Here is a 25,493-nt window from a genome sequence, read left to right as displayed (position 1 = left end):
GCCACCACCTCATAGCAATGTCATGAGGCTTCCGTGAGTTCATCTATGTCAAGCGGTTGGCATACTGTGAGTGAGGCTCAGAGAGCTCTGCTGCTGCTCCTTAGCCATTCTTATTTTTGGTTTCTCTCTCCAGCGTCTGGATAACCACCCATCTTGAAGGAGACCTCCCTGCTCTCCTGCCTCTGTCCTCCAGAGGACTGCCAGATCATCCTCCATTCCCCAACCTCCCAGCCCTTCCTGCTGTACCTGTGAGGAGGTGATCTCCTCAGTCCCTCCACTTTTCCCCTGTCTGCGGTCACCAACCCACCACCATGCACCCCCTTCCTGGCTACTGGTCCTGTTGCTCTCTACTCCTGCTATTCTCCTTGGGAGTTCAGGAAGGAGTTCAGGGGTCCCCAGGGGCCCCCAGCGCTGCCCCAGAGCAAGTCCATCTGTCTTACCCAGGTAAGTGTCCCTGACCCCTTTCTACGCCTCTCCCAGCGAGGCCCAGCGGTGCTTCATTGTTTGAGGGTTCAGGAATCCCCACCGTGAGCCCCTAAGCAAGTGGCTCATTTTTCCCGAGCCTCTGTCATCTGCCTCTGTGGAACGGGAAGTACAGGCCATGGTACACCTGGAAGTGTGCGGAATGATCACGGTGCCCAGCCCACAGTGAGTGCTCTCCTGCTCTCCTAAGGGGGCTGCTGCTGTCCTTGTTCATTGCATCTCTGTCGCGCTTCTGGGACCTGGCACATTTGTTCGTTTGTGCACAGTAGGCCTCAGAGCCAGTTTTGGAAGGAACCAGTGGATGAGTGATAACAGAGCTGGATTACTCAGCCCCTTCTCCATCCCTCCTCTCCTCTTCCCCACCAGGATGGCTGCCTCCCAATCTTTGATTAGGATCCTTCCACTGTCAGGGCAAGAGCTTGGACTCTGGACCCTCAGCACCCAGACCAAATGGGTTAGAATCCCATCTTTGCTATATACCTGCTGCCTGATCTTGGGCAAGTGGCTTAATCTCTCTGGCCTCAGCCTCCTCATCTGGATAATGGGGGTGATATTAGTGCAACCTCATAGTGAGGTGTAAATGAGTTGCTACCTGTAAAGAGGCAGAACTGAGGCTGGGTGTGGGGGCTCACACCTGTAGTCTTAGCAGTTTGGGAGGCTGAGGCGGGAGAATCACTTGAGGTCACGAGTTTGGGACCAGCCTAGGAAACATAGTGAGACCTCTGCCTCTTAGGAAAAAAGAAAAAAATCTTAGTCATGTGTGGTGGCAAGTACCTGTAGTCCCAGCTACTTGGGAGACTGAGGTGGGAGGATCGCTTGAGCCGAGTTCAAGGCTGCAGTGAGCCATGATTGGCCACTACACTCCAGCCTGGGCAACAGAGAGAATCCTGTCTTTAAAAAAAAAAAAAATGTGGTGGAGACTGGGCACGACGGTGCATGCCTGTAATCCCAGCACTTTGGGATGCTGAGGTGGGTGGATCACTTGACCTCAGGGGTTCAAGACCAGCCTAGGTAACATGGTGAAACCCCATCTCTACAAAAAAATTTAAAAAATAAAAAAATTAGCTGTGCATGGTGGCTCATGCCTGCAGTCTCAGCTACTTGGGGAGCTGAGGCAAGAGGGTCACTTGAGCCCAGGAGGCAAAGGTTGCAGTGAGCCAAGATCATGCCACTACACTCCAACCTGGGTGACAGAGTAAGACCCTGTCTCAAAAAAAAAAAAAGGGTTGGTGGGACAGAACCGAGCTTGGTATGTAGCAGCAATTTCCATACACTTTAAATCTCAGGACTATTTGTTTTACACTGTTAATCTCAGAACTGTTTTACACTGCTAAAACTTACGGAGAACTTCAAAGAGCTTTAGCTTATGTGCACTATAGCTAGCAATATTTACTAAATGAGGTATTAAAACTGAGGCATTTAAAATTTTTTATTGTCATTTAAAATTAACAACAACAAATATCTTCTGTATTAATGTAAATGATATTTTTAATGAAAAAACTGTATTTTGCAAGAGAAGAAATTGAGTGAGGAGAGTGACATTGCTTGCATCTTTCAAAAATCTTTTATTTTTTACTCTTTTGAGACAGGGTCCCACTCTGTCACCCAGGCTGGAGTATAGTGGCACAATCTTCGCTCACTGCAGCCTCCGCCCTGCAGGGTTCAAGCGATTCTCCCACCTCAGCCTCCCGAGTAGCTGGGATTACAGGCACCCACCACCATACCTGGCTAGCTTTTGTATTTTTTATAGAGATGGAATTTCACCATGTTGCCCAGGCTGGTCTTGAACCCCTAAGCTCAAGCAATCCTCCGGTCTCGGCCTCCCAAAGTGCTGGGATTACAGGCATGAGCCACCGTGCCTGGCCTAAAATCTCTTTAGTATCTGGTTTGGTAACTGACACCTGGATTCTCCTCAGATCTGTTTTCATTTTAGTCTGTTGTGATTTGTTGTTTTGGATTTTGCCTGCGAAGAAAATCTGTTCTTGCACAGACATGTGGTTGAAACAGGGAGAACAGTTGTTTGTTTGTTTTTTGACACAGGGTTTGGCTCTGTCAGGGTTTGGCACTGCAGTGCAGAAGCACAAACATGGCTCACTGCAGCCTCAACTTTCAGACTCAAGCGATCCTCCCACCTCAGTCTCTCGAATAGCTGGGATCACAGGGGCATGACACCATGCCCAGCTAAATTTGTTTTGTTTTGTTTTGTTTTGAGATGGAGCCTCAATGTATTGCCCAGGCTGGAGTGCAATGCATGATCTTGGCTCACTGCAAGCTCTGCCTCCTGGGTTCAAGCGATTCTCCTGCCTCACCCTCCCAAGTATCTGGGATTATAGGCACGCACCACCACGCCTGGCTAATTTTTGTATTTTTAGTAGAGATGGGGTTTCACCATGTTGGCCAGGCTTGTCTTGAACTCCTGACCTCAAGTGATCCACCCACCTCAGCCTCCCAAAGTGTTGGGATTACAGACGTGAGCCAATGTGCCAGGCTCTAGTCCTACTCTTTTCTATCTGTGACAGTTCCTCAGTTATTCCTTATCTTTCCTTGTTTTTCATGTCTTTTACATCTTCAAAGAAGATAGTTTCTTTTTTTTTTTTTTTTTTTAGATAGGATCTCACTCTGTCACCCACACTGGAATGCAATGGCGCAATCATAGCTTACTGCAGCCTCTAACTTCTGGACACATGTGTTCCTCCTGACTCAGCCTCCTGAGTAGCTGGAGTAGTGCAGACATGCACTACCATGCTTGGCTAATTCTTTTTATTTTTTGTAGAGATAAGGTCTCACTGTGTTGTCCAGGCTAGTCTCAAACTCCTGGGCTCAAGTGATTCTCCCACCTCAGCATCCCAAAGTGCTGGGAAGACAGGGGTGAGCTACCATGCCCAGGAGAGAGAGTTTCTTAAAGGTTAGTTGCAATGTGGAATCAGAAACCACGTGAATGAACCGGCTTGGCATTTGCCGGTCTAGTGACCTTGGACAAAGCACTTTGCCTGGAGGCCTCTGTAAAAATGGGAAAGGCAGTAAAAACCCATCTCATAGTGCTGCCATGGCAATCCAGTGAGATCATGGCTGTCCTTTTTCAGCCTACACAATAACAATGGCAAGTACACGCTTATAAGCACTCTAGATGGATAACTCGTTTAACCTGGTATCCACCTTAAGCTGTAGGTACCATTGCTACTCCCGTTTGACAAGAGAGTAACACTGAGACCCATAGCAGGGGAAGAGTCTGACCCCAGTTCACATAGCCTGGGAATCTGAATGCCGGCAGGCTGGTTCAGGAGCCCACGATCTTTGTGGGTTTGTTTGTTTTGAGACAGAGTCTCACTCTGTCGCCCAGGCTGTGGTGCAGTGGTGCGGTCTTGGCTCACTGCAACCTCTGCCTCTCAGGTTCAAGGGATTCTCCTGCCTCAGCCTCCCAAGTAGCTGGGACTACGAGCGCGTGTCACCATGCCTGGCTGATTTTTGTATTTTTGCGTTTTTTTGGTTTTTGAGTTGGAGTCTCACTCTGCTGCCCAGGCTAGAGTGCAGTGGTGCGATCTTGGCTCACTACAACCTCCGCCTCCCAGGTTCAAGCGATTCTCCTGCCTCAACCTCTCAAATAGGTGGGGCTACAAGTACATGCCACTAAGCCCGGCTAATTTTTATATTTTAATAGAGACAGGGTTTCACTGTATTGCCCAGGCTAGTCTTGAACTCCTGACCTCAAGTGATCCATCCACCTTGGCCTCCCAAAGTGGTGGGATTACAGGCATAAACCACTGCACCCGGCCCCTAATTTTTGTATTTTTCAGTAGAGACGGGGTTTTGCTATGTTGGGCAGGCTGATCTTGAACTCCTGGCCTCAAATGATCCACCCACTTCAGCCTCCCAAAGTGCTGGGATTACAGGCATGAGCCACTGTGCCCGGCCTATTTTAAAACTCTCTAATTTTGTACCACTTTTAGATTTAGCAGAAATGTTCCAAAAATATTACAGAGTTCCTGTCTCCCCTCACTCGGTTTCCCCTGATGTGAACATTTTACGTAACCATGGTACAATGATTAAAACCAAGAAATCAAGATCGGTACAATACTGTTAACTAAACTACAGATCTCATTTGAATTTCACCCGTTTTTCTTCTAATGTCCATTTCCCCTTCCAGAATCTGATCCGGGGTCTCACATTGCATTTAGTGGTTGTGCCTCCCTAGTCTCTCCCATCCATTAGTTTCTCAGTCTTCCCTTGTCTTTCATGATCTTGGTATTACTGAGTACTGATCAGCTATTTCATACAGTATCTCTCGTTTGGGGTTTGTCTGATACTTTCTCATGACTGGAATTAAGTGATGTATTTTTGGCAAGACTATCATAGACATGATGTTGTGCCCTTCTTGGTGCATGATATGAAGGATCAAGATGTGGCTATGACTTATTGTTGTGACTTACTGATGTTGACCCTGATTGTTTCATTAAGGAGGTGCCTGCTGGGTTTCTCCTCTATAAAGTAATTATTCTTCTCTTTGTAGTTAATAAATATCTTGAGGGAGATGGCTCAAGACAATGCAAATCCCGTTTCTCCTCAATGTTTGCTCACTAATTTTAGCATCCATCAGTGGATCTTATTGGCAACAATTATCAATGTGGTGTTTGCCTAATGGTGATTTTCTAATTTTCTAATTCCCTCCTTTTTTTTTTCTTTTTAAATTTTATAACTTTTGTTTTGTTTTGTTTTTGAGACGGAGTCTTGCTCTGTTGCCCAGGCTAGAGTGCAGTGGCGCGATCTTGGCTCACTGTAACCTCCACCTCCCAGGTTCAAGCAATTCTCTTGCCTCAACCTCTCATGTAGTGGGGATTACAGGTGTACGCCACCATGCCTGGACAAGTTTTTGTATTTTAGAAGAGACGGGGTTTCACTGTGTTGCCCAGGCTGGTCTCGAACTCCTGAGCTCAGGCAATCTGCCTACCTCATCCTCCCAAAGTGTTAGAATTACAGGAATGAGCCACTGCGCCCGGCTAATAACTTCTAATTTATTTATTTATTTATTTTGAGACAGCGTCTTGCTCTGTCACCCAGGCTGGAGTGCAGTGGCACAATCTCAGCTCATTGTAACCCTTACCTCCCGGGCTCAAGTGACCTTCTCACCTCTGCCTCCTGAGTAGCTGGGACTACAGGGATGCACCACCATGCCTGGCAATTTTTGCATTTTTGTAGAGACAGGGTTTCACCATGTTGCCCAGGCTGGTCTGGAACTCCTGGGCTCAAGCAATCCACCTGCCTCAGCCTCCCAAAGTGTAGGGATTATAGATGTGAGCTACTGTGCCCAGCCTCCACACTTCTATTTTTTTTTGTTTGTTTTTTTGGTCTATTGTTCCTATTCAATATAGTAGCTCCTTCCATCTAATTGAAATTTTATTATAAGAAAAAGCTGTCCCTTCCTGATCCCTTTATTAATTTATTCAATGATTTATTTATATCATGGACTCATGGATATCCATTTTATTCCATGGGTGAAAAATCTGATGTTACGATTGTCCCAGATTTGGGCTCTCAGAATTCCTTCAGATTGGGTTCTGTGTTCTTACAACAAGCTTCCATCATTTCTGAGTACTTCCTCACTTGATGACATCACAAATAATTCCAGGCTCCTCTTGTATATTTCCTGTTCCATCCTTGGAAGCACCTATTTCCCACAATGAGTTCCAGTTTCTTTTTTTTTTTTTTGAGATGGAATTTCACTCTTGTCACCCAGGCTGGAGTACAGTGGCGTGATCTTGGCTCACAGCAACCTCTGCCTCCCGGGTTCAAGGGATTCTCCTGCCTCAGCCTCCCGAGTAGCTGGGACTACAGGTGTGCACCACCAAGCCCAGCTGATTTTTGTATTTTTAGTAGAGATGGAGTTTCACCATGTCAGTCTGGCTGGTCTCAAACTCCTGACCTTGTGATCTACCTGCTCAGCCTCCCAAAGTACTGGGATTACAGGCGTGAACCACTGCACCCAGCCCTCCAGTTACTTTTTATTGGAGAATGGGTATTTAGAAACTAATATCTGGGCACTAGGTGTGCTCATTGCCACTGAGATGTCATAGCTTCTAGTTCCTCTCAACAAACACAGCGAGGCAATACATGCATGTACACAAAGCTTCATGTTCACACATCTATGTTTGAATCTGTATAAATTTTTTTCTTTTTTTTTGAGACGGAGTCTTGCTCTGTCACCCAGGCTGAAGTGCAGTGGCGCGATCTCGGCTCACTGCAAGCTCTGCCTCCTGGGTTCACGCCATTCTCCTGCCTCAGCCTCCCCAGAAGCTGGGACTACAGGCGTCTGCCACCACACCCGGCTAATTTTTTTTTGTATTTTTAGTAGAGACGGGGTTTCACCGTGTTTGCCAGGATGGTCTCGATCTCTTGACCTCGTGATTCGCCCCTCTTGGCCTCCCAAAGTGCTGGGATTACAAGCGTGAGCCACTGCGCCCGGCCAAATCTGTATAAAATTAATTACCTGGCCGGCCACGGTGACTCAGCACTTTGGGAGGCCGAGGCAGGTGGATCACTTGAGGTCAGGCGTTTGAGACCAGCCTGGCCAACATAGTGAAACCCCATCTCTACCAAAAATACAAAAAATTAGCTAGGCATGGTGGCATGTATCTGTAATCCCAGCCACTCAGGAGGCTGGGGCAGGAGAATCACTTGAACCCGGGAGGTGGGTTCAAGTGAACCAAGATCGCACCACTGCCCTCCAGCCTGGGCAACAAAGTGAGACTCCAACTCAAAAAAAAAAAAATTACCATGAGATCTTACTGATATCCCTGATTTCAGCCCAGGATCATGGGTTTATTTTAGCCTCATCTTTTCTTATTTGTAACTTCTTTCTCTAACACTCAGAAACTTGACTCTTACTGTCTACAATATATTTATTTGTTCAATCCTAGTGTATACATAAAGCAGTTACAGCTGGGTGTGGTGGCTCACGCCTGTAATCCCAGCACTTTGAGAGGCTGAGGTGGGTGGATCACCTGAGGTCAGGAGTTCAAAACCAGCCTGGCCAACATGGTAAAACCCCGTCTCTACTAAAAATACAAAAATTAGCTGGGCGTGGTGGTGCACGCCTGTAGTCCCAGCTACTTGGGAGGCTGAGGCAGGAGAATTGCTTTAACTCAGGAGGCAGACGTTGCAGTGAGCCAAAATCGTGCTATTGCACTCCAGCCTTGGCAACAAGTGTGAAACTTGGTATAAAAATATATATATATAGCAGTTTCAGAATCATTTACAGGTATGACTGGGAGAAGCACTCAATGCCAAGGTGACAGCCTTTATGCAGAGTCCTTTTCGTCTTTTGCCTTATAATAATACCCACTTAGGACACTGTTTCTTGCAGTTATTTTTCTTCCTTACCCCCTTCCACGTGGTTATGTTATTCATTTTTTAATCTGGTTAGGTCCACTTATTAGTGTCTCTATTCCACATTGGGTTCCCCCCATATCCTGATAGTTTTGTTTATTTTGTGGGTGTGTGAGGGAAATGTGAAACACGACTACAGTTCCTGGAGTCAAACTTATATGAAAAGCCTGACTCAGATAAATGTCTCTGTTTCTTCATCCCTACTACTCTGTTCCTCTGTTCCCATTCCCCCTTCCTTTTATTTATTTATTTATTTATTTATTTATTTGAGAGAGAGCCTTGCTCTGTCTTGCCAGGCTGGAGTGAAGTGGCGTGATCTCAGCTCGCTGCAGCCTCCGCCTCCCGGGTTCAAGCAATTCTCCTGTCTCAGCCTCCTGAGTAGCTGGGACTACAGGCATGTGCCACCAAACCCAGCTAATTTTTGTATTTTTAGTAGATATAGGGTTTCGCCATGTTGGCCAGGCTGGTCTCGAACTTCTGACCTCAAGTGATCCACCTGCCTTGGCCTCCCAAAGTGCTGGGATTACAGGTGTGAGCCACTGAGCCTGGCCCCCCGCTTTTTTTCTTTCTCCCTTTCTTTCTTTTCTCTTTTCTTTTCTTTTCTTTCTTTCTTTCTTTTTCTTTCTTTCTTTCTTTTTCTCTTTCTTCTTTCTTTCCTTTCTCTCTTCTTTTTCCTTCCTTCCTTTCTCTCTCTCCCTTCCTTTCTTTCTCTTTTCCTTCCTTCCTTCCTTCCTTCCTTCCTTCCTTCCTTCCTTCCTTCCTTCCTTCCTTCCTTCCTTCCTTCTTTCCTTCCCCTCCTTCCCCAGCCCCCGTTCTTTCTTTCTATCTTTTTTTTTTTTGAGATGGGTCTTGCTCTATCACCCAGGCTGGAGTGCACTGAGTGGCACAATCTTGGCTCACTGCAACCTCTGCCTCCTGGGTTCAAGTGATTCTTCTGCTTCAGCCTCCTGAGTAGCTGGGATTACAGGCATGCACCACCATGCCCGGCTAATTTTTATATTTTTAGTAGAGACCAGGTTTTGCCATGTTGGCCAGGCTGGTCTCGAACTCCTGACCTTAAGTGATTTACCTGCCTGAACCTCCCAAAGTGCTGGGATTGCAAGTGTGAGCCACCACGCCCAGCTAATTTTTGCATTTTTAGTAGAGACGGGGTTTCACCGTGTTGGCCAGGCTGGTCTCAAACTCCTGGCCTCAAAGTGATCTAGCCACCTCAGCCTTCCAACGTGCTGGGAATACACGTCTGGCCTCCTCTTTTTTTCTACCTCATTTTCCACCCATCCCCTGTAAGTAATTCATCTCTTTAGTACCTGGTGTATCCTTTAGTACCTGGTGTATTTCTTTTGTACAAATGAGCAGAGACACCTCCATATTTTCTTATACCCCCTTACATTAAGGGCAGCTAACTATACTCTTATGCACTTTGCTTATTTTGGTATAACAATATGTCCTGGAAACGTTTCATAGCAATTCTTGGAGCTTGTCCTCATTCTTTTTTACACCATTGTGTGGATGTTATTCAGTCACTCTCCTAAATATGGGCATTTAGGTTGTTTCCCGTATTTTGCAATTACAAAGAGTACTGCCATAAATAACCCTGAACACATGCATTTTTGTATGACTGGAGGAAGAACTCTTAACATTACACTACACCACACGGTATTTTTAAAACCTTGACTTGGGTGCTAACGTTTAAGAATTTGAAGCTATCACTTCAAAATCTGGATTTTCATATCTATCTATATATGCTCCTGGGATATAAAAACCACCATGTAAAGATGTGTTCTAGGCTGGGCGTGGTGGCTCACGTCTGTAATCCCAGCACTTTGGGAAGCTGAGGTGGGCGGATCATGAGGTCAGGAGTTCGAGACCAGCCTGGCCAACATGGTGAAACCCTGTCTCTACTAAAAATACAAAAATTAGCCAGGCGTGGTGGCATGCACCTGTAATCCCAGTTACTCAGGAGGCTGAGGCAGGAGAATCACTTCAAATGTGGGGCTGGAACCCCCACACAGAGTCCCTACTGGGGCACCACCTAGTGGAGCTGTGAAAAGAGGGCCACCGTCCTCCAGACCCCAGAATGGTAGATCCACCGACAGCTTACACTGTGCTCCTAGAAAGGCTGCAGACACTCAATGCCAGCCTGTGAAAGCAGCCAGGAGAGAGGCTGTACCCTGCAAAGCCCCAGGGGCAGAGCTGCACAAGGCAATGGGAACCCACCTCTTGCACCAGCATGACCTGCATGTGAGGCCTGGAGTCAAAGGAAATCGTTTTGGAGCTTTAAAATTTGACTGCCCTGCTGGATTTTGGACTCGCATGGGCCCTTTAACCTCTTTGTTTTGGCCAATTTCTCCCATTAGGAATGGCTGTGTTTACCCAATACCTGTATCCCCATTGTATCTAGGAAGTAACTAGCTTGCTTTTGATTTTACAGGCTCATAGTTGAAAGGGCTTGTCTCACATGAGACTTTGGACTGTAGACTTTTGGGTTAATGCTTTTGGGGGACTGTTGGGAGGGCATGATTGATTTTGAAATATGAGGGTATGAGATTTGGAGGGGCCAGGGACAGAATGATACGGTGTGGCTCTGTGTCCCACCCAAATCTCATCTTGAATTGTACACCCATAATTCCCAACTGTTGTGAGAGGGACCTGAAGGGAGATCAGTTGAATCATGAGGGCAGTTGCCCCCTTACTGTTCTCGTGGTAGTGAATAAGTCTCATGAGACTGATGGCTTTGTTTTTTTTTTTTTTTTTTTTTTTTTTTGAGATGGAGTCTCGCTCTGTCACCCAGGCTGGAGTGCAGTGGCCAGATCTCAGCTCACTGCAAGCTCCACCTCCTGGGTTTACGCCATTCTCCTCCTCAGCCTCCCGAGTACCTGGTACTACAGGCGCTCGCCACCACGCCTGGCTAGTTGTTTGTATTTTTTTAGTAGAGACAGGGTTTCACTGTGTTAGCCAGGTTGGTCTCGATCTCCTGACCTCGTGATCTGCCCATCTCAGCCTCTCAAAGTGCTGGGATTACAGGCTTGAGCCACCGTGCCCGGCCTGAGACTAATGGTTTTATCAGGGGTTTCCACTTCTGCTTCTTCCTCATTTTCTCTTGCCACCACCATGGAAGAAGTGCCATTCTCCTCCTGCCATGATTCTGAGGCCTCCCCAGCCATGTGGGACTGTAAGTCCAATTAAACCTCTTTTTCTTCCCAGTCTCAGGTATCTTTATCAACAGCATGAAAACTAACTTCTGAAATCTAGGTGGAGGTTCCCAAACCCCAATTCTTGACTTTTGCGCACCTGCAGGCTCAAAACCACGTGGAAGCTGTCAAGGCTTGGGGCTTGCACCCTCTGAAGCCATGGCCCAAGCTCTATGTTGGCCCCTTACAGCCACAGCTGGAGTGGCTAGGATGCAGGACACCAAGTCCCTAGACTGCACACAGCACAGGGACCCTGGGCCCTGCCCAAGAAACCATTTTTTCCTCCTAGACCTCTGGGTCTGTGATGACAGGGGCTGCTGCAAAGGTCTCTGACATGCCCTGGAGATATTTTCCCCACTGTCTTGGGGATTAACGTTCAGCTCCTCATTACTTATGCAAATATCTGCAGCCAGTTTGAATTTCTCCTCAGAAAATGGGATTTTATTTTATTTTATATTTTATTTTATTTTATTTTATTTTATTTTATTTTATTTTATTTTGAGACGGAGTCTCGCTCAGTCGCCCAGGCTGGAGTGCAGTGGCGTGATCTCGGCTCACTGCAAGCTCCGCCTCCCGGGTTCACGCCATTCTCCTGCCTCAGCCTCCGGAGTAGCTGGGACTACAGGCGCCCGCCGCCACGCCCGGCTAATTTTTTGCATTTTTTAGTAGAGACGGGGTTTTACCGCGTTAGCCAGGATGGTCTCAATCTCCTGACCTCGTGGTCCGCCCACCTCGGCCTCCCAAAGTGCTGGGATTACAGGCATGAGCCACCGCGCCCGGCCGGGATTTTATTTTCTATCCCATCATCAGGCTGCAAATTTTCTGAACTTTTATGCTCTCCTTCCCTTTTAGAACTGAATGCCTTTAACAGCACATCTTGAATGCTTTGCTGCTTAGAAACTTCTTCCTCCAGATACCCTAAATCATCTCTCTCAAGTTCAAAGTTCCAATAATCTCTAGGGCAGGGGCAAAATGCCACCAGTTTCTTTGCTAAAAGCTAACAAGAGTCACCTTTGCTCCAGTTCCCAACATGTTCCTCATCTCCACCTGAGAGCACCTCTGCCTGGATTTCATTGTCCATATCACCATCAGTATTTTTGTCAAAGTCATTCAACCGAGTCTCTAGGAAGTTCCAAATTTTCCCACATTTTCCTGTCTCCTTCTGAGCCCTCTAAACTGTTCTGACCTCTGTCTGTTACCCAGTTCCAAAGTCGCTTCCCCATTTTCAGGTATCTTTTCAAAAACACCCCACTCTACTGGTACCAACTTACTATATTAGTCCATTTTCATGCTGCTGATAAAGACATACCCAAGACTGGGAAGAAAAAGAGGTTTAATTGGACTTACAGTTCCACATGGCTGGGGAGGCCTCAGAATCATGGCAGAGGTGAAAGGCATTTCTTTTTTCTTTCTTTTTTTTTCCCATTTATTTATTTATTTATTTTGAGACAGAGTCTTGCTCTGTTGCCAGGCTGGAATGCAGTGGCGTGATCTTGGCTCACAGCAACCTCCCTGCTTCAAGCAATTCTCCTGCCTCAGTCTCCCAAGTAGCTGGGACTACAAGTGTATGCCACCACACCCAGCTAATTTTTGTATTTTCAATAGACATAGGGTTTCACCATGTTGGCCAGGATGGTCTCGATCTCCTGACCTCATGATCCGCCCGCCTCGGCCTCCCAAAGTGCTGGGTTTACAGGCATGAGCCAATACACCCAGCTGGTGAAAAGTATTTCTTACTTGGCGGTGGCAAGAGAAAATGAGGAAGAAGCAAAAGTGGAAACCCCTGATAAACTCATCAGATCTCGTGAGACTTATTCACTACCATGAGAGCAGTATGGGAAAAACCGCCCCCTTGATTCAGATAATCTCTCACTGGTTTCTCCCACAACACATGGGAATTATGGGAGTACAATTCAAGATGAGATTTGGGCAGGGACACAAAGTCAAACCATCTCACGGAGGTTGCAGTGAGCCGAGATTGCGCCATCACACTCCAGCCTGGGCAACAGAGCAAGACTCCTCCTCAAAAAAAAAAAAAAAATTTGCTGGGCATGGTGGCATGTGCCTGTGGTCCCAGCTACTTGGGAGGCTGAGGCAGGAGGATAGCTTGAGCCCAGGAGGCCAAGGCTGCAGTGAGCTAAGATGGCACCACTGTACCTCCAGCCTGGGCAACAGAGTGAGACCCTATCTCCGAGAAAAAAGAAAAGTCAATAGCTTTGCTAGTACTGGGCCCGTTTCCTGCTTGCTTGGTGGCTATTGCCAGATCTGAATGATGGCTGCCCCTTTGAGATAGGGCAGGGTCTACAGATGGCTACATGCTCTGTAACTCCTTGCTCACTTACAGGTGGCCCTTGTCTCCCTTTAGATCACCTGTGGCCTCCAGACACCCAAGCTGGCAACCTTTAAATGATATCATGTGTGTACAATAGTTGGTACAAGACCTGCACACAGTAAATAATGATATTAATAATAATACTCGTTCCCCCATATAACCCTAAGTGTACTAGGCACTATTTCATTTGCTTTACTTATATTTATTCATCTAAGCCTCATAACAACCATATAGTGCAGAAACTATTATTTTTCCATTTTACAGACAGGAAAACTGAGGCTCAGAGAGGTGAAGTGATGTGCCCCAGGGAAGCTCAGCTTAGAAATGGCAGAGCTGGATCATGCCTGTAATCCCAGAACTTTGGGAGGCGAAGGTGGGTGGATCACCTGAGGTCAGGAGTTCAAGACCAGTCTGGCCAACATGGCAAAATTACATCTCTACTAAAAATGCAAAAATTAGCCAGGCATGGTGGCACATGCTTGTAATCCTAGCTACCCGCGAGGCTGAGGCAGGAGAATCGCTTGAACCTGGGAGGCGGCACAGGTTGCAGTAAGCTGAGATTGCACCACTGTACTCTAGCCTGGGCAGCAGACTGAGACCCCGACTCAAAAAAAAAAAAAAAAAAAAAAAAAAGAAGAAGAAATGGCAGAGCTGGGATTGAACTTGGGCAGTTCCGGAACCTGTCTCCTTAACTACTAACTGTTCAACAGTGGTCAACGCCCCTCACTTTTTCTGCACATCCCTACCACCCTGCCCAGGCCTCACTCCTGGTCTATCCTCTGTCTCTTTCTCCCCAGGTGAGCCAGGCTCCATGACTGTAACCTGGACCACATGGGTCCCAACCCGCTCTGAAGTGCAATTCGGGTTGCAGCCGACGGGGCCTCTGCCCCTCCGCGCCCAAGGCACCTTCGTCCCCTTTGTGGACGGGGGCATTCTCCGGCGGAAGCTCTACATACACCGAGTCACGCTTCGGAAGCTGCTGCCGGGGGTTCAGTATGGTGAGAGGGCCCCCAGGTTGAGCTCTTGAGGGGGAATGGGAAGAGGAGTGGGATACAGACTAGAAGCTACCACTGGCCGGTGGCTCAGGCCGGGCTGGTAACTCCTCTGCCTACGTGCAAGCCTATTGTATGAGACCCCAGGATGAAAACGGAAGGTGCGGGGAAGGCAGATCGAAGGGGCATGGGCCAGCCCCAACCAGTCCCCCCATCTCCTCCCCTCCACCAGTTGGGGAAGGATAGGGTTGGAGGGAGCGTCCTGGGGGCGGCCCAGCTGTCTGCGACATTTTCCTCTCCCTTCAGTTTATCGCTGTGGCAGTGCGCAAGGCTGGAGCCGTCGGTTCCGCTTCAGGGCCCTCAAGAATGGGGCCCACTGGAGTCCCCGCCTGGCTGTGTTTGGGGACCTGGGGGCTGACAACCCGAAGGCCTTACCGCGGCTGCGCAGGGACACCCAGCAGGGCATGTACGACGCCGTTCTCCACGTGGGTGAGGCATCCGCAGGGGCTCGGAAGGATGGTGGTCAGCGCGCACGCGGAGGGATGGTGTGGGGAGCGCGGGGAGGGATGGTGGGGGAAGCGCGGATGGGGGGCGGTGCCAGGACCGTGGAGGGGACAGGGCTGGGGCCAGTGTGTCTCTGAAGGGACAGGGGATGAGACTGGCTACGGAGATGATGTCTGTGGCCAACCAGCCTGCCTTGGTTAATATCCCAACTCTGGCGCTCTTGCCAGGAGCAGGGGTTTTTCCCCCCGTGTAGTTTGATTAGAGAGAAAGCTGGTTCCGAGTTCGCAGGACTGTTATGATGACTACCTGAGTTTGCGTTGCCTGGCAGGGTGCAGGTGCATTTCGGTGTCCTTGTGCTGTTTTTATTATTATTGCTGCTGTTGTTATTTAAGAGGGGGAAGAGAATGAGATGGGTAATGGGGATTGGAGATTTTATGTTTCAAAGGGTAGACACTGGAATCAGGCTCCCTTGGTTTTACTTCTACATCTTCACTAGCCAGCTGTGTGACCTGGGTCCTCAGGTTCCCCATCTGAAATGGGAATAATAATAATACTCATGTTGGGCCGGGCGCAGTGGCTCATGCCTGTAATTCCAGCACTTTGGGAGGCCAAGGTAGGTGGATCACTTGAGGACAGGAGTTCGAGACCAGCCTGGCCAACATGGTGAAACTCCATCACTACTAAAACTACAAAAATTAGCCAGGTGTGGTGGCGTGTGTCTGTAATCTCAGCTACTTGGGAGGCTGAGGCAGGAGAATCGCTTGAACCTGGGAGGCAGCGGTTGCAGTGAGCCAAGATGGCACCACTGCATACCAGTCTGGGCAGCAGAAGGAGACTCCGTCTCACAAAAAAAAAAAAAAAGAAACAAAGAAAACAAAAACAAACAAACAAACAAAAACCATCTTGGCCAGGCACAGTGGCTCACACCTGTAATTCCAGCACTTTGGGAGGGTGGTTTTGAATTCCTAGGCTCAAGTGATACTCCTGCCTTGGCCCCCTAAAGTGCTGGGACTAACCTGGCTCTCTCAATTCCAATGAAAGCAGAGCTGGGCCTGGGTCCTCACCCTCCTTCCACCCCCTCCCCCAGGAGACTTTGCCTACAACATGGATCAGGACAATGCCCGCGTCGGGGATAGGTTTATGCGGCTCATTGAACCTGTGGCTGCCAGCCTGCCGTACATGACATGCCCCCGGGAACCACGAAGAACGCTAGTGAGGACCGAGGGCTGTGGCCGTGGGCAAGGGCTGGATCAATGGAAACGGTCCCGTTCTTGTTGGTGTCTCCCTTGAGTCTCTCATGCTGCAACATTTCAATTGTAGCAAGAGGAGATGGGGGTGGGCTGGAAGCCAGACTCAGGGCCCGACAGTGGCAGGGTATAGGAGTAGGGCTAGGAAATTCAGTCCCTCACCTCTATCCCTTGTACTTCCTTTATTCTAGCAACTTCTCTAACTACAAGGCTCGCTTCAGCATGCCGGGAGATAATGAGGGCCTGTGGTACAGGTAATGTGCAGGTGCCGGGGGACTGGCCCTCTCCCCTGAAGGATGGGAGATGCAGAGGAGCCCTGGTCCCTGACCCCTGCCCTTTGACTCCTCCAGCTGGGATCTGGGTCCCGCCCACATCATCTCCTTCTCCACCGAGGTCTATTTCTTTCTCCATTACGGCCGCCACCTGGTACAGAGGCAGTTTCGCTGGCTGGAGAGCGACCTCCAGGTAACCTGGGTGGAGGCCCCCTGTAGTCCCCCGGCCGGTCCCACCTCCCCCTCCACCCCCCACTCCTAGCCCCTCACCCTGGGCCCTTCTCCCTAGAAAGCCAATAAGAACCGGGCAGCCCGGCCGTGGATCATCACCATGGGGCACCGGCCCATGTACTGCTCCAACGCAGATCTGGACGACTGCACACGACATGAAAGCAAGGTGAGGCCCCTCCCTGGGAGACGGTGGGGAGGTGCCGAGAGCCAGGTGCGCGTCGGTCTGCGTCACCCTCACCCACTCATTCACCCTGCCCAGGTCCGCAGAGGCCTCCAAGGCAAGCTGTATGGTTTGGAGGATCTTTTCTACAAATACGGTGAGCAACCCTTGGGACCCATGCCCCACACCCCACCTCTGCCCGATTCAGAGATCTGATCCCCGCTTGCTCTATCTCAGGAGTGGATCTGCAGCTGTGGGCTCATGAGCACTCGTATGAACGACTGTGGCCAATTTACAACTACCAGGTGAGGCACGTGGAGGGCTGGGCGCCCACGCAGCTGGGGTCAGGGTGGTCAGATGTCCCTAGAATGGCCTCGTGTGACTGCCCGCCACCCAACTTGTTCCCTTCCCCAGGTATTTAACGGCAGCGAAGAGATGCCCTACACGAACCCGCGAGGACCCGTCCACATCATCACAGGATCTGCCGTGAGCAGGGGGACGGGTGCCTTTGCCTTCTCTCTCTCTTCCTATCCATGGAGGGCTGACTTCGTTCCAGCCTGAGTGCTGGGTGCTTTATACAGTGGATATCACTTAACCCTCAGCCCTAAGGTCAGAAACTCCTAGCAGCATGCCCATTGGATAGATCCAGGAACAGAGCACAGACAGGAAGATACTACAGTGAGTTATGATCACTGTACTGTACTGTGTACTGTACTGTACTGTAGCCTAGGTGACAAAGCCAGATCCCGTCTGTAAACAAACAAAACAAAACAAAACAAAACAATCTTTTTTTTTTTTTTTTTTTTTTTTTTTGAGACAGAGTCTCGCTCTGTTGTCCAGGCCGGAGTGCAGTGGCATGATCTCAGCTCACTGCAACCTCCGCCTCCTTGTTCAAGAGATTTCTGGCTAATTTTTGTACTTTTGGTAGAGATGGGATTTCACCATGTTGGCCAGGCTGGTCTCAAACTCCTGACCTCAAGTGATCTGCCTGCCTCGGCCTCCCAAAGTGCTAGGATTACAGGTGTGCCTGGCCCAAATGTCCCGTTTCTCCTCAAACTTTCACCCTCTTATTTTAGAACCCATTAGCGGACCCTGCCTACAACAGTTATTACTAAGCTGTTCTAATGAGAACCCTTCCTCCCTCTCTCCCTCCCTCCCTCCCTGCCTGCCTTCCTTCCTTCCTTCCTTCCTTCCTTCCTTCCTTCCTTCCTTCTTTCCTTCCTTTTTTGAGACGGAGTTTCACTCTTGTTGCCCAGGTTGGAGTACAGTGGCGCGATCTCGGCTCACTGCAACCTCCACGTCCCAGGATCAAGCCATTGTCCTGCCTCAGCCTCTCGAGTACTTGGGCTTATAAATGCCCACCCCCATGCCTGGTTAAGTTTTGTATTATTAGTAGAGATGTGGTTTCACCATGTTGGTGAGGCTGGTCTTGAACTCCTGACCTCGGGTGATCGGCCCACCTTGGCCTCCCAAAGTGCTGGGATTACAGGTGAGAGCCACTGCGCCCAGTCTTACTGTGCCGTTCTAATGGGGATTTTCTGTTGCCCTCGCTCTTCCAAGATTTATTAATTGAGATCCTCCTGCAAGGCTGATTTGTGTCTTCTGCCACATTTGTTTAGTTGGTTAATTGTTTATTTATGTCTGTGTGAACTCATGGGTAATTTATTTTACTCTGCGGGTTATTATCCAACATAACTGTTATTTATCTGGATGTTTAGGTTGTGCCGGCTGCGGCCATCAGTGGGCTCCTGTCTCCTTTCCACTCGTCCCCTCCTTATTCTCTGGCACTTCAAAATATTCCAGGATCGTCCTGTGTTTTTTCTGCTCAGGCTTGGAATCTACCCCTTCTCCATGGAGCGAGGCTTAGTTTTTAATTTTTTAATTTAATTTAAAAAAGTTTGGCCACACACAGTGGCTCATGCCTGTAATCCCAACACTTTGCGAGACCGAGGCGGGCAGGTTGCTTGAGGTCAGGAGTTCGAGACCAGTCTGGGCAACATGGTGAAACCCCGTCTCTATTTTAAAAAATACAAAATTTAGCCATGCATGGCGGTGCACACCTGTAGTCCCAGCTACTTGGGAGGCCAAAGTGGGAGGATCGTTTGAGCCCGAGAAGTTGAAGCTGCAGTGAGCTGAGATTGTGCTACTGCACTCTAGCCTGGGGACTGAGCGAGACCCCATCTCAAAAACAAAAATGTTTTTAATAGAGACAGTCTCACTATGTTGCCCAGGCTGATCTCGAATTCCTGGGCTTAAGTAATTCCCCCGCTTGGCCTTCCAAAGCTGCTGCTTATAAATGATTAAGAGCAAAGTGAGGCAGGGTGCAGTGGCTCACGCCTGTAATCCCAGCACTTTGGGAGGCTGAGATGGGTGGATCGCTTGAGTCTAGGAGTTTGAGACCAGCCTGGGCAACATGACAAAACCAATTATTATTATTTTATATATATATGTATATATATAAAAGTAACAATCACTTGTAATAAAAATTCAAACAGTTACAGAGAGCAAGAGGTGAACAGCAGCCACTCACACTGCACATTGCCCCACTCTCAGCTGTTAACTCTCTTGAGGCATTTTATATGTTCTCTGCATATACAGATGAATAATGGTTTAGATAGAGACATGTTACTGTATTGCTTACTTTAAAAAACAAAAACAAAAACCACTTAGATTGTGGGTCATGCCCCAGTGGTTCTCAAACTTGGTGCACATCAGAATTACCTGGGGAGCTTTTAAAACTGCAATGCTTGGTCCTGACCCTGGTCAAAATACCAGAATCCCTGGCATTGATCTCCCAGAGTAGCTGCCACGTGGAGCACGAAATAGAATGCTGTCAGCACCAGATGGCTTCTCACGGCCCTTGGCAGTCAGGCTCTGCCCATGGGTGACTGCTATTCTGATTTTATCAGCACAAATTGGTTTTTTTCTTTAATTAAAAAATTTGAGGCCGGGCGCGGTGGCTCACACCTGTAATCCCAACACTTTGGGAAGCTGAGGCAGGCGGATCACCTGAGGTCAGGAGTTTGAGACCAGCCTGCCCAACATGGCGAAACCCCGTCTCTACTAAAAACAAAAATTAGCTGGGCGTGGTGGCGGGCACCTGTAATCCCAGCTACTCAGGAGGCTGAAGCAGGAGAATCGCTTGAACCCGGAAGGCAGAAGTTGCAGTGAGCCAAGATCACGCCATTGCACTCCAGCCTGGGTGACAAGAGTACAACTCTGTCTCAAAAATAAAAAATTAAAAAAAAAATTGAAATTATTTCAGACCAACAGTAAAGTTGCACTAACAATACAAGGACTTTCCATATCCACTTCACCAAGATTTCCCAAATATGAACATTTAACCACTTTTTTTTTTTTTTTTTTAAGATGGAGTTTCACTCTTGTTGCCCAGGCTGGAGTGCAATTGACGTGATCTCTGCTCACTGCAACCTCCGCCTCCTGGGTTCAAGCAATTCTCCTGCCTCAGCCTCCCAAGTAGCTGGGATTACAGGCGTGCGCCACCACACCTGGCTAATTTTGTATTTTTAGTAGAGATGGGGTTTCTCCATATTGGTCAGGCTGGTCTCAAACTCCCAACTTCAGGTGATCCGCCCACTTCAGCCTCCCAAAGTGCTGGGATTACAGGCGTTAGCCACTGTGCCTGGCTTAACCACATTTTTAAAGAAAAAAATAGAGATGGGATCCAGCTCTGTCACCCAGGCTGGAGTGCAGTGGCTCTATCATAGCTCACTGCAGCCTCCAACTCCTGGGCTCAAACCATTCTCCTGACTCAGCCTCTTGAGTAGCTGGAACTATACGCATGCCTGGCTAATTTTTTTTAATTTAATTTTTACTTTTTGTAGAGACAGGGTGTTGCTATGTTGCCCAGGCTTGTCTTGAACTCCTGGCCTCAAGCAGTCCTCCTGCCTTGGCCTCCCAGCGTGCTGGGATTCCAGGCGTCAGCCACTGTGCTTAGCTAAACATATTTGTTTTAATGTCTTTCTCTCTCCACTTTAGTCTTATTTTCAGGTCTAATCAAGAGCAAGTTACAGACATGATATACCCCTTTACCACTTTCTCTGTATTTCCTAAAAAAAAAAAAAACCTCTTATATCATCACAGTGTAATTATCAAATTCAAGAAGTTAACACTGATAATATACTATTATCTACTCTACAGACCTTATTCAAGTTTAGCCAATCGTCCCCTTGGTGTCTTTTAAATCAAAGCAAAAATTTCCCCCCCCCAACCAGCCTAGGATCTGATATCACGTGCTGTATTTAGGTGTCTTGTCTCTTTCATTTCTTTCTTTCTTTTCTTTTTCTTTCTTTTTTTTTTTTTTTCAGACAGAGTCTTGCTCTATCACCCAGGATGGAGTCCAGTGGCGAGATCTTGGTTCACTGCAACCTCCGCCTCCCGGGTTCAAGTGATTCTCCCGCCTCAGCCTCCTGAGTAGCTGGGACTACAGGCCTGTGCCACCACACCCGGCTAATTATTGTATTTTTAGTAGAGATAGGGTTTCACCATGTTGGCCAGGCTGGTCTCGAACTCCTGACCTCATGATCTGCCCGCCTCGGCCTCCCAAAGTGCTGGGATTACAGGCATGAGCCACGGCACCCGGCTGCACGATGTCTTTTTAACCTCTTTGAGCCTCTGATTTCTAGCTGAAAGTGTGGTATGGATGGGTGTCATTACTGATGATACTCACTTTGATCACTCGGTTAGGGAGGTGTCTGCCAGCCCTCTCCACCATAAAGTGACTCTCTTTTTTCCTATGTAATTAACAAGCATCTCCTGGAGAGACACTTTGAGACTATGCAAACGTCCTGTTATGCCTCAAACTTTCCCTGCTAGTTTCATCATCCATTCATGATCCTTGCTTCAATCTGGTATTACAATGCTAGGTGCAAAATGATGATTTTCCTGGCTCTGGCATCCTCTCTGCTCCTCAAGCCTGGCTTTTCTGCGGCAAGCACGAGCATTCTGTTTCCCCAGGCGCTGATGTTTTAAAAAGCTTTCTTGGAGGGGCTACTGTGCAGCCAGGCTTCAGATCCAGTGATTTCTCTGTTCTTCGAATTGCTTTTTCCCCTTCACACACATCTTGGCCATCTTTCTGTCTCACCCCACTTCCCTGCTTTGCGATGGCTATGCTATAATGTATTTAACTGACTCCCTGATGGGCGTTGGGATGGCTTCCGGTTCAGAGCTTTCACTGTAATTCTGTAGTGGGCAGACTCTTACACAGCCATGTACTTTTCTAGAAGTCAGAGACCTGGAGCAAGGGAAGCCTGCCCGGGACAAAATGTTCAATTGCGAAGCATTATTGTGGCCAAGTCTTTTTGTTTTTGTTTTTGTTTGAGACAGCCTCACTCTGTTGCCCAGGCTGGAGTGCAGTGGCATGATCTTGGCTCACTGCAACCTCCGCCTCCCGGGTTCAAGCAATTGTCCTGCCTCAGCTTCCCAAGTAGGTGGGACTATAGTTGTCTGCCACCACACCGGGCTAATTTTTGTATTTTTAGTAGAGACAGGGTTTCACCATGTTGGCCAGGCAGTTCTCTGACTCCCAACCTCAATTGATCTGTCGTTCTTGGCCTGCCAAAGTGCTGGGATTATAGGCGTGAGGCACCGGGCCTGGTCTCTATGGCCAAGTCTTAACTGTCTTCCTTGAGGGCAGCAGGGTCCTGGGCTGGCAGGTCATTTCTGCTTCCCTTTGGGTCCTACACCTGCCCTGGGTCTGACCAGTTCTCCCTTCCCAGGGCTGTGAGGAGCGGCTGACGCCCTTTGCTGTCTTCCCGAGGCCCTGGAGTGCCGTGCGTGTGAAGGAGTACGGGTACACCCGGCTGCACATCCTCAACGGGACCCACATCCACATCCAGCAGGTGTCGGACGACCAGGTCAGTGAGGGGCAGGCCCGAGTCATGTGACTGCACAGCCAGGCCCCGCCAGGCAAATGAGTTGTTAAAAACATGCTGGGCGCAGTGGCTCATGCCTGCAACACCTGCAAGTTGGTGGGGCTAAGGCACGAGGATTGCTTGAGTCCAGGAGTTCAAGACCAGCCTGGGTAACATGGTGAGACCTAATCTCTACAAAAAATACAAAAATTAGGCCAGGTGTGCTAGTTCATACCTGAAATCCCAGCACTTTGGGAGGCCAAGGCAGATGGATCACTTGAGGTCAGGAGTTAAGAGACCAGTCTGACCAACATGGTGAAACCCTATCTCTACTAAAAATACAAAAATTAGCTCCCCGTGGTGGCAGGTGCCTGTAATCCCAGCTACATGGGAGGCTGAGGCAGGAGAATCACTTAAATCCGGGAGGCGGAGGTTGCGGTGAGCCAAGATGGCGCCACTGCACTCCAGCCTGGGAGACAGAATGAGACTCTGTCTTAGGGAAAAAAAAAAAAAAACAACGAAAATTAGCCAAGTGTGGTGGCAGAAGTCTGTAGTCCCAACTACTTGGGAGGCTGGGGCAGAGGATCACTTGAGCTAGGAGTTAGAGTTTGCAGTGAGCTATGATCTCGCCTCTGTACTCCAGCCTGGGCAACAGAGTGAGACCCTTACTCAAAACAAAAAAACAAACAAATGTGGACTGTAGAACTAGAAACTTGCTCCTGCTACTTACCAGCTGAATGACCTTGAGCCACTCATCTAACTTTTTTTTTTTTTTTGAGACGGAGTCTCGCTCTGTCGCCCAGGCGGAGTGTAGTGGTGCAATCTCTGCTCACTGCAACCTTCACCTCCCGGGTTCAGGAAATTCTCCTACCTCAGCCTCCCGAGTAGCTGGGATCACAGGCGCCCACCACCACACTCGGCTAATTTTTCGTATTTTTAGTAGAGACGGGGTTTCACCACTCTAGCCTGGGTGACAGAGTGAGACTCTGTCTCAAAAATAAATAAATAAATAAATAAATAAATAAATAAATAAGTAAATAAAATAAAGTGCTACTAAATACAGAGCATCTAGGCAGTGCCTGGTATGCAGTAGGTGCTCAATAAATCATAAATATTATCATTTTTTAAAAACTACAATGGCAAAAACAAAGAAAGGTGAGCCATTATTATTTGGGTCCACCTAACCTTCAGCCAGCCCTACCACATACCCATCTTATTATTTCCCCCCACCTGTGTCCCACCCTGCCATCTTTATCTTCCCCTGCCTCACAATGGGAAATACCTACAAAATTTACCAAGTTCTGCACTCTTCTAAGCATTTTATATATAATAAGTCCTTCAACCCCCACATAGTCCTGTGAGGTGGAAACTATGATCATCCCCTCTCACAGACGGGAAAACTGAGGCTCAAATAAGTTAGACAAGTGGGCCCAGCACGGTGGCTCACGCCTGTAATCCCAGGACTTTGGGAGGCTGAGGCAGGTGGATCACTTGAGGTCAGGAGTTCAAGACCAGCCTGGCCAACATGGTGAAACCTTGTCTCTAGTAAAAAATACAAAAATTAGCCAGGCGTAGTGGTGCGTGCCTATAATCCCAGCTGCTCGGGAGGCTGGGGCAGGAGAATGGCTTGAACCTGGGAAGCAGAGGTTTGGCAGCGAATCAAGATCGTGCCACTGCACTCCAGCCTGGGTGACACCGCAACACTCTGTCTCAAAAAAAAAAAAAAAGAGAGAGAGAGGAAAAGAGTGGATGTGCTGGAATATAAAGCAAGGTCTGTCTCACTCCAGAGTTTGTGCTCCAAGAATAGCCTACACTTACATAGCCCTTTCCATATGCTGGGCTCTGTTTACACATACTATCTCATTTAACTCCCACAACATCTATGATGTGGGTACTGTTACTCTCCCCACCACTTTTCAGATGAGGAAAACTGAGGCCCAGAGAGGTCTAGCCACTTGCTCGGGGTTGTACAGCCCATCAGAGGGCAGAGAGGGGATTGGAACCCAGGCCATCTGGCCCCAGAGTTCAGGCTTTCAGCTCTAACTACCGTCCCTGTTTTTGTCCCTCACAGGATGGGAAGATCGTAGATGATGTCTGGGTGGTGAGACCCCTGTTTGGCCGGAGGATGTATCTCTAGGGATGGGGGCAGCTCTCCTCCAGAAGCCTACGTTTTGATGCCTTGGTTGCTGTGACCAGAAACTGCCCAGGCCTGGGTGGGGATTTGGGTGGGTCCTGACTCCCCTGCCCTCCAGAGGCCCCATGTAGGGTGCATGCAGCCCTATGGAGCTGGGGCAGCTGTTCCCTCCTGGAGAGGTGGGAGTCCTGGCTGGCTGTGGAGGGAGGGCAGGTGTGCGGGCACAGAGTGACACAGAGCAGGTCTCTGCTGGCAGGGCCCCACCCTCCTGCATAGCTCTGATCGGGCGAGGTGCCCACAGGGCTTCAGGAATCAAGAGGCTTAAGCTGTGGCTCCATGGACTCTGCGCATCTTCCGGGGATACCCCTGGGCTGCCTCCTGTCCTGCCCACCGGGCAAGGGCATCACCAGCCTTCCGTCAGGAAGGTGGCCACAACTGTCATGACACTACTCACCAGCAGGTGGTGTCGGGGACTTTTTCTTCTAAGCACGGCATTGAGAGTTGGTCTGAAGCCTGGCTCCTGCTTCACTGCTCCAGGACTGCTACCGAGAGTCCCTTCGTGCCTCAGTTTCCCAGCATGGCACCATCTTATCCGGGAAGAGGAGACGTGTTAACACTCTTGCCTCCCAGCTAGGACAGATGACGAACCACGAGAGCCCACAGACTTGCCAGTTCCTGCCCTCTTTCCTTCCTT

The 25,493-nt window shown here is 48.7% G+C and overlaps 1 protein-coding gene across 1 annotated transcript; it reads left to right on the top strand.

Annotated features, from left to right (window-relative positions):
- On the top strand, positions 1-25,046 carry ACP7 (acid phosphatase 7, tartrate resistant (putative)). Its single transcript, XM_037991649.2, is given in 13 exon segments — positions 1-444; positions 14,184-14,384; positions 14,685-14,867; positions 15,970-16,070; positions 16,072-16,094; positions 16,321-16,383; positions 16,480-16,594; positions 16,691-16,798; positions 16,892-16,949; positions 17,030-17,097; positions 17,207-17,278; positions 22,531-22,668; positions 24,737-25,046. Coding segments are annotated over 13 exon segments (1,329 nt in total). The 5' UTR covers positions 1-311; the 3' UTR covers positions 24,803-25,046.
- Positions 25,047-25,493: the final 447 nt, after the last annotated feature.

The sequence above is a fragment of the Chlorocebus sabaeus genome, chromosome 6 (assembly GCF_047675955.1).
Source record: "Chlorocebus sabaeus isolate Y175 chromosome 6, mChlSab1.0.hap1, whole genome shotgun sequence".
NCBI lineage: Eukaryota > Metazoa > Chordata > Mammalia > Primates > Cercopithecidae > Chlorocebus > Chlorocebus sabaeus.
This window is presented reverse-complemented; position numbering and strand designations above follow the sequence as displayed.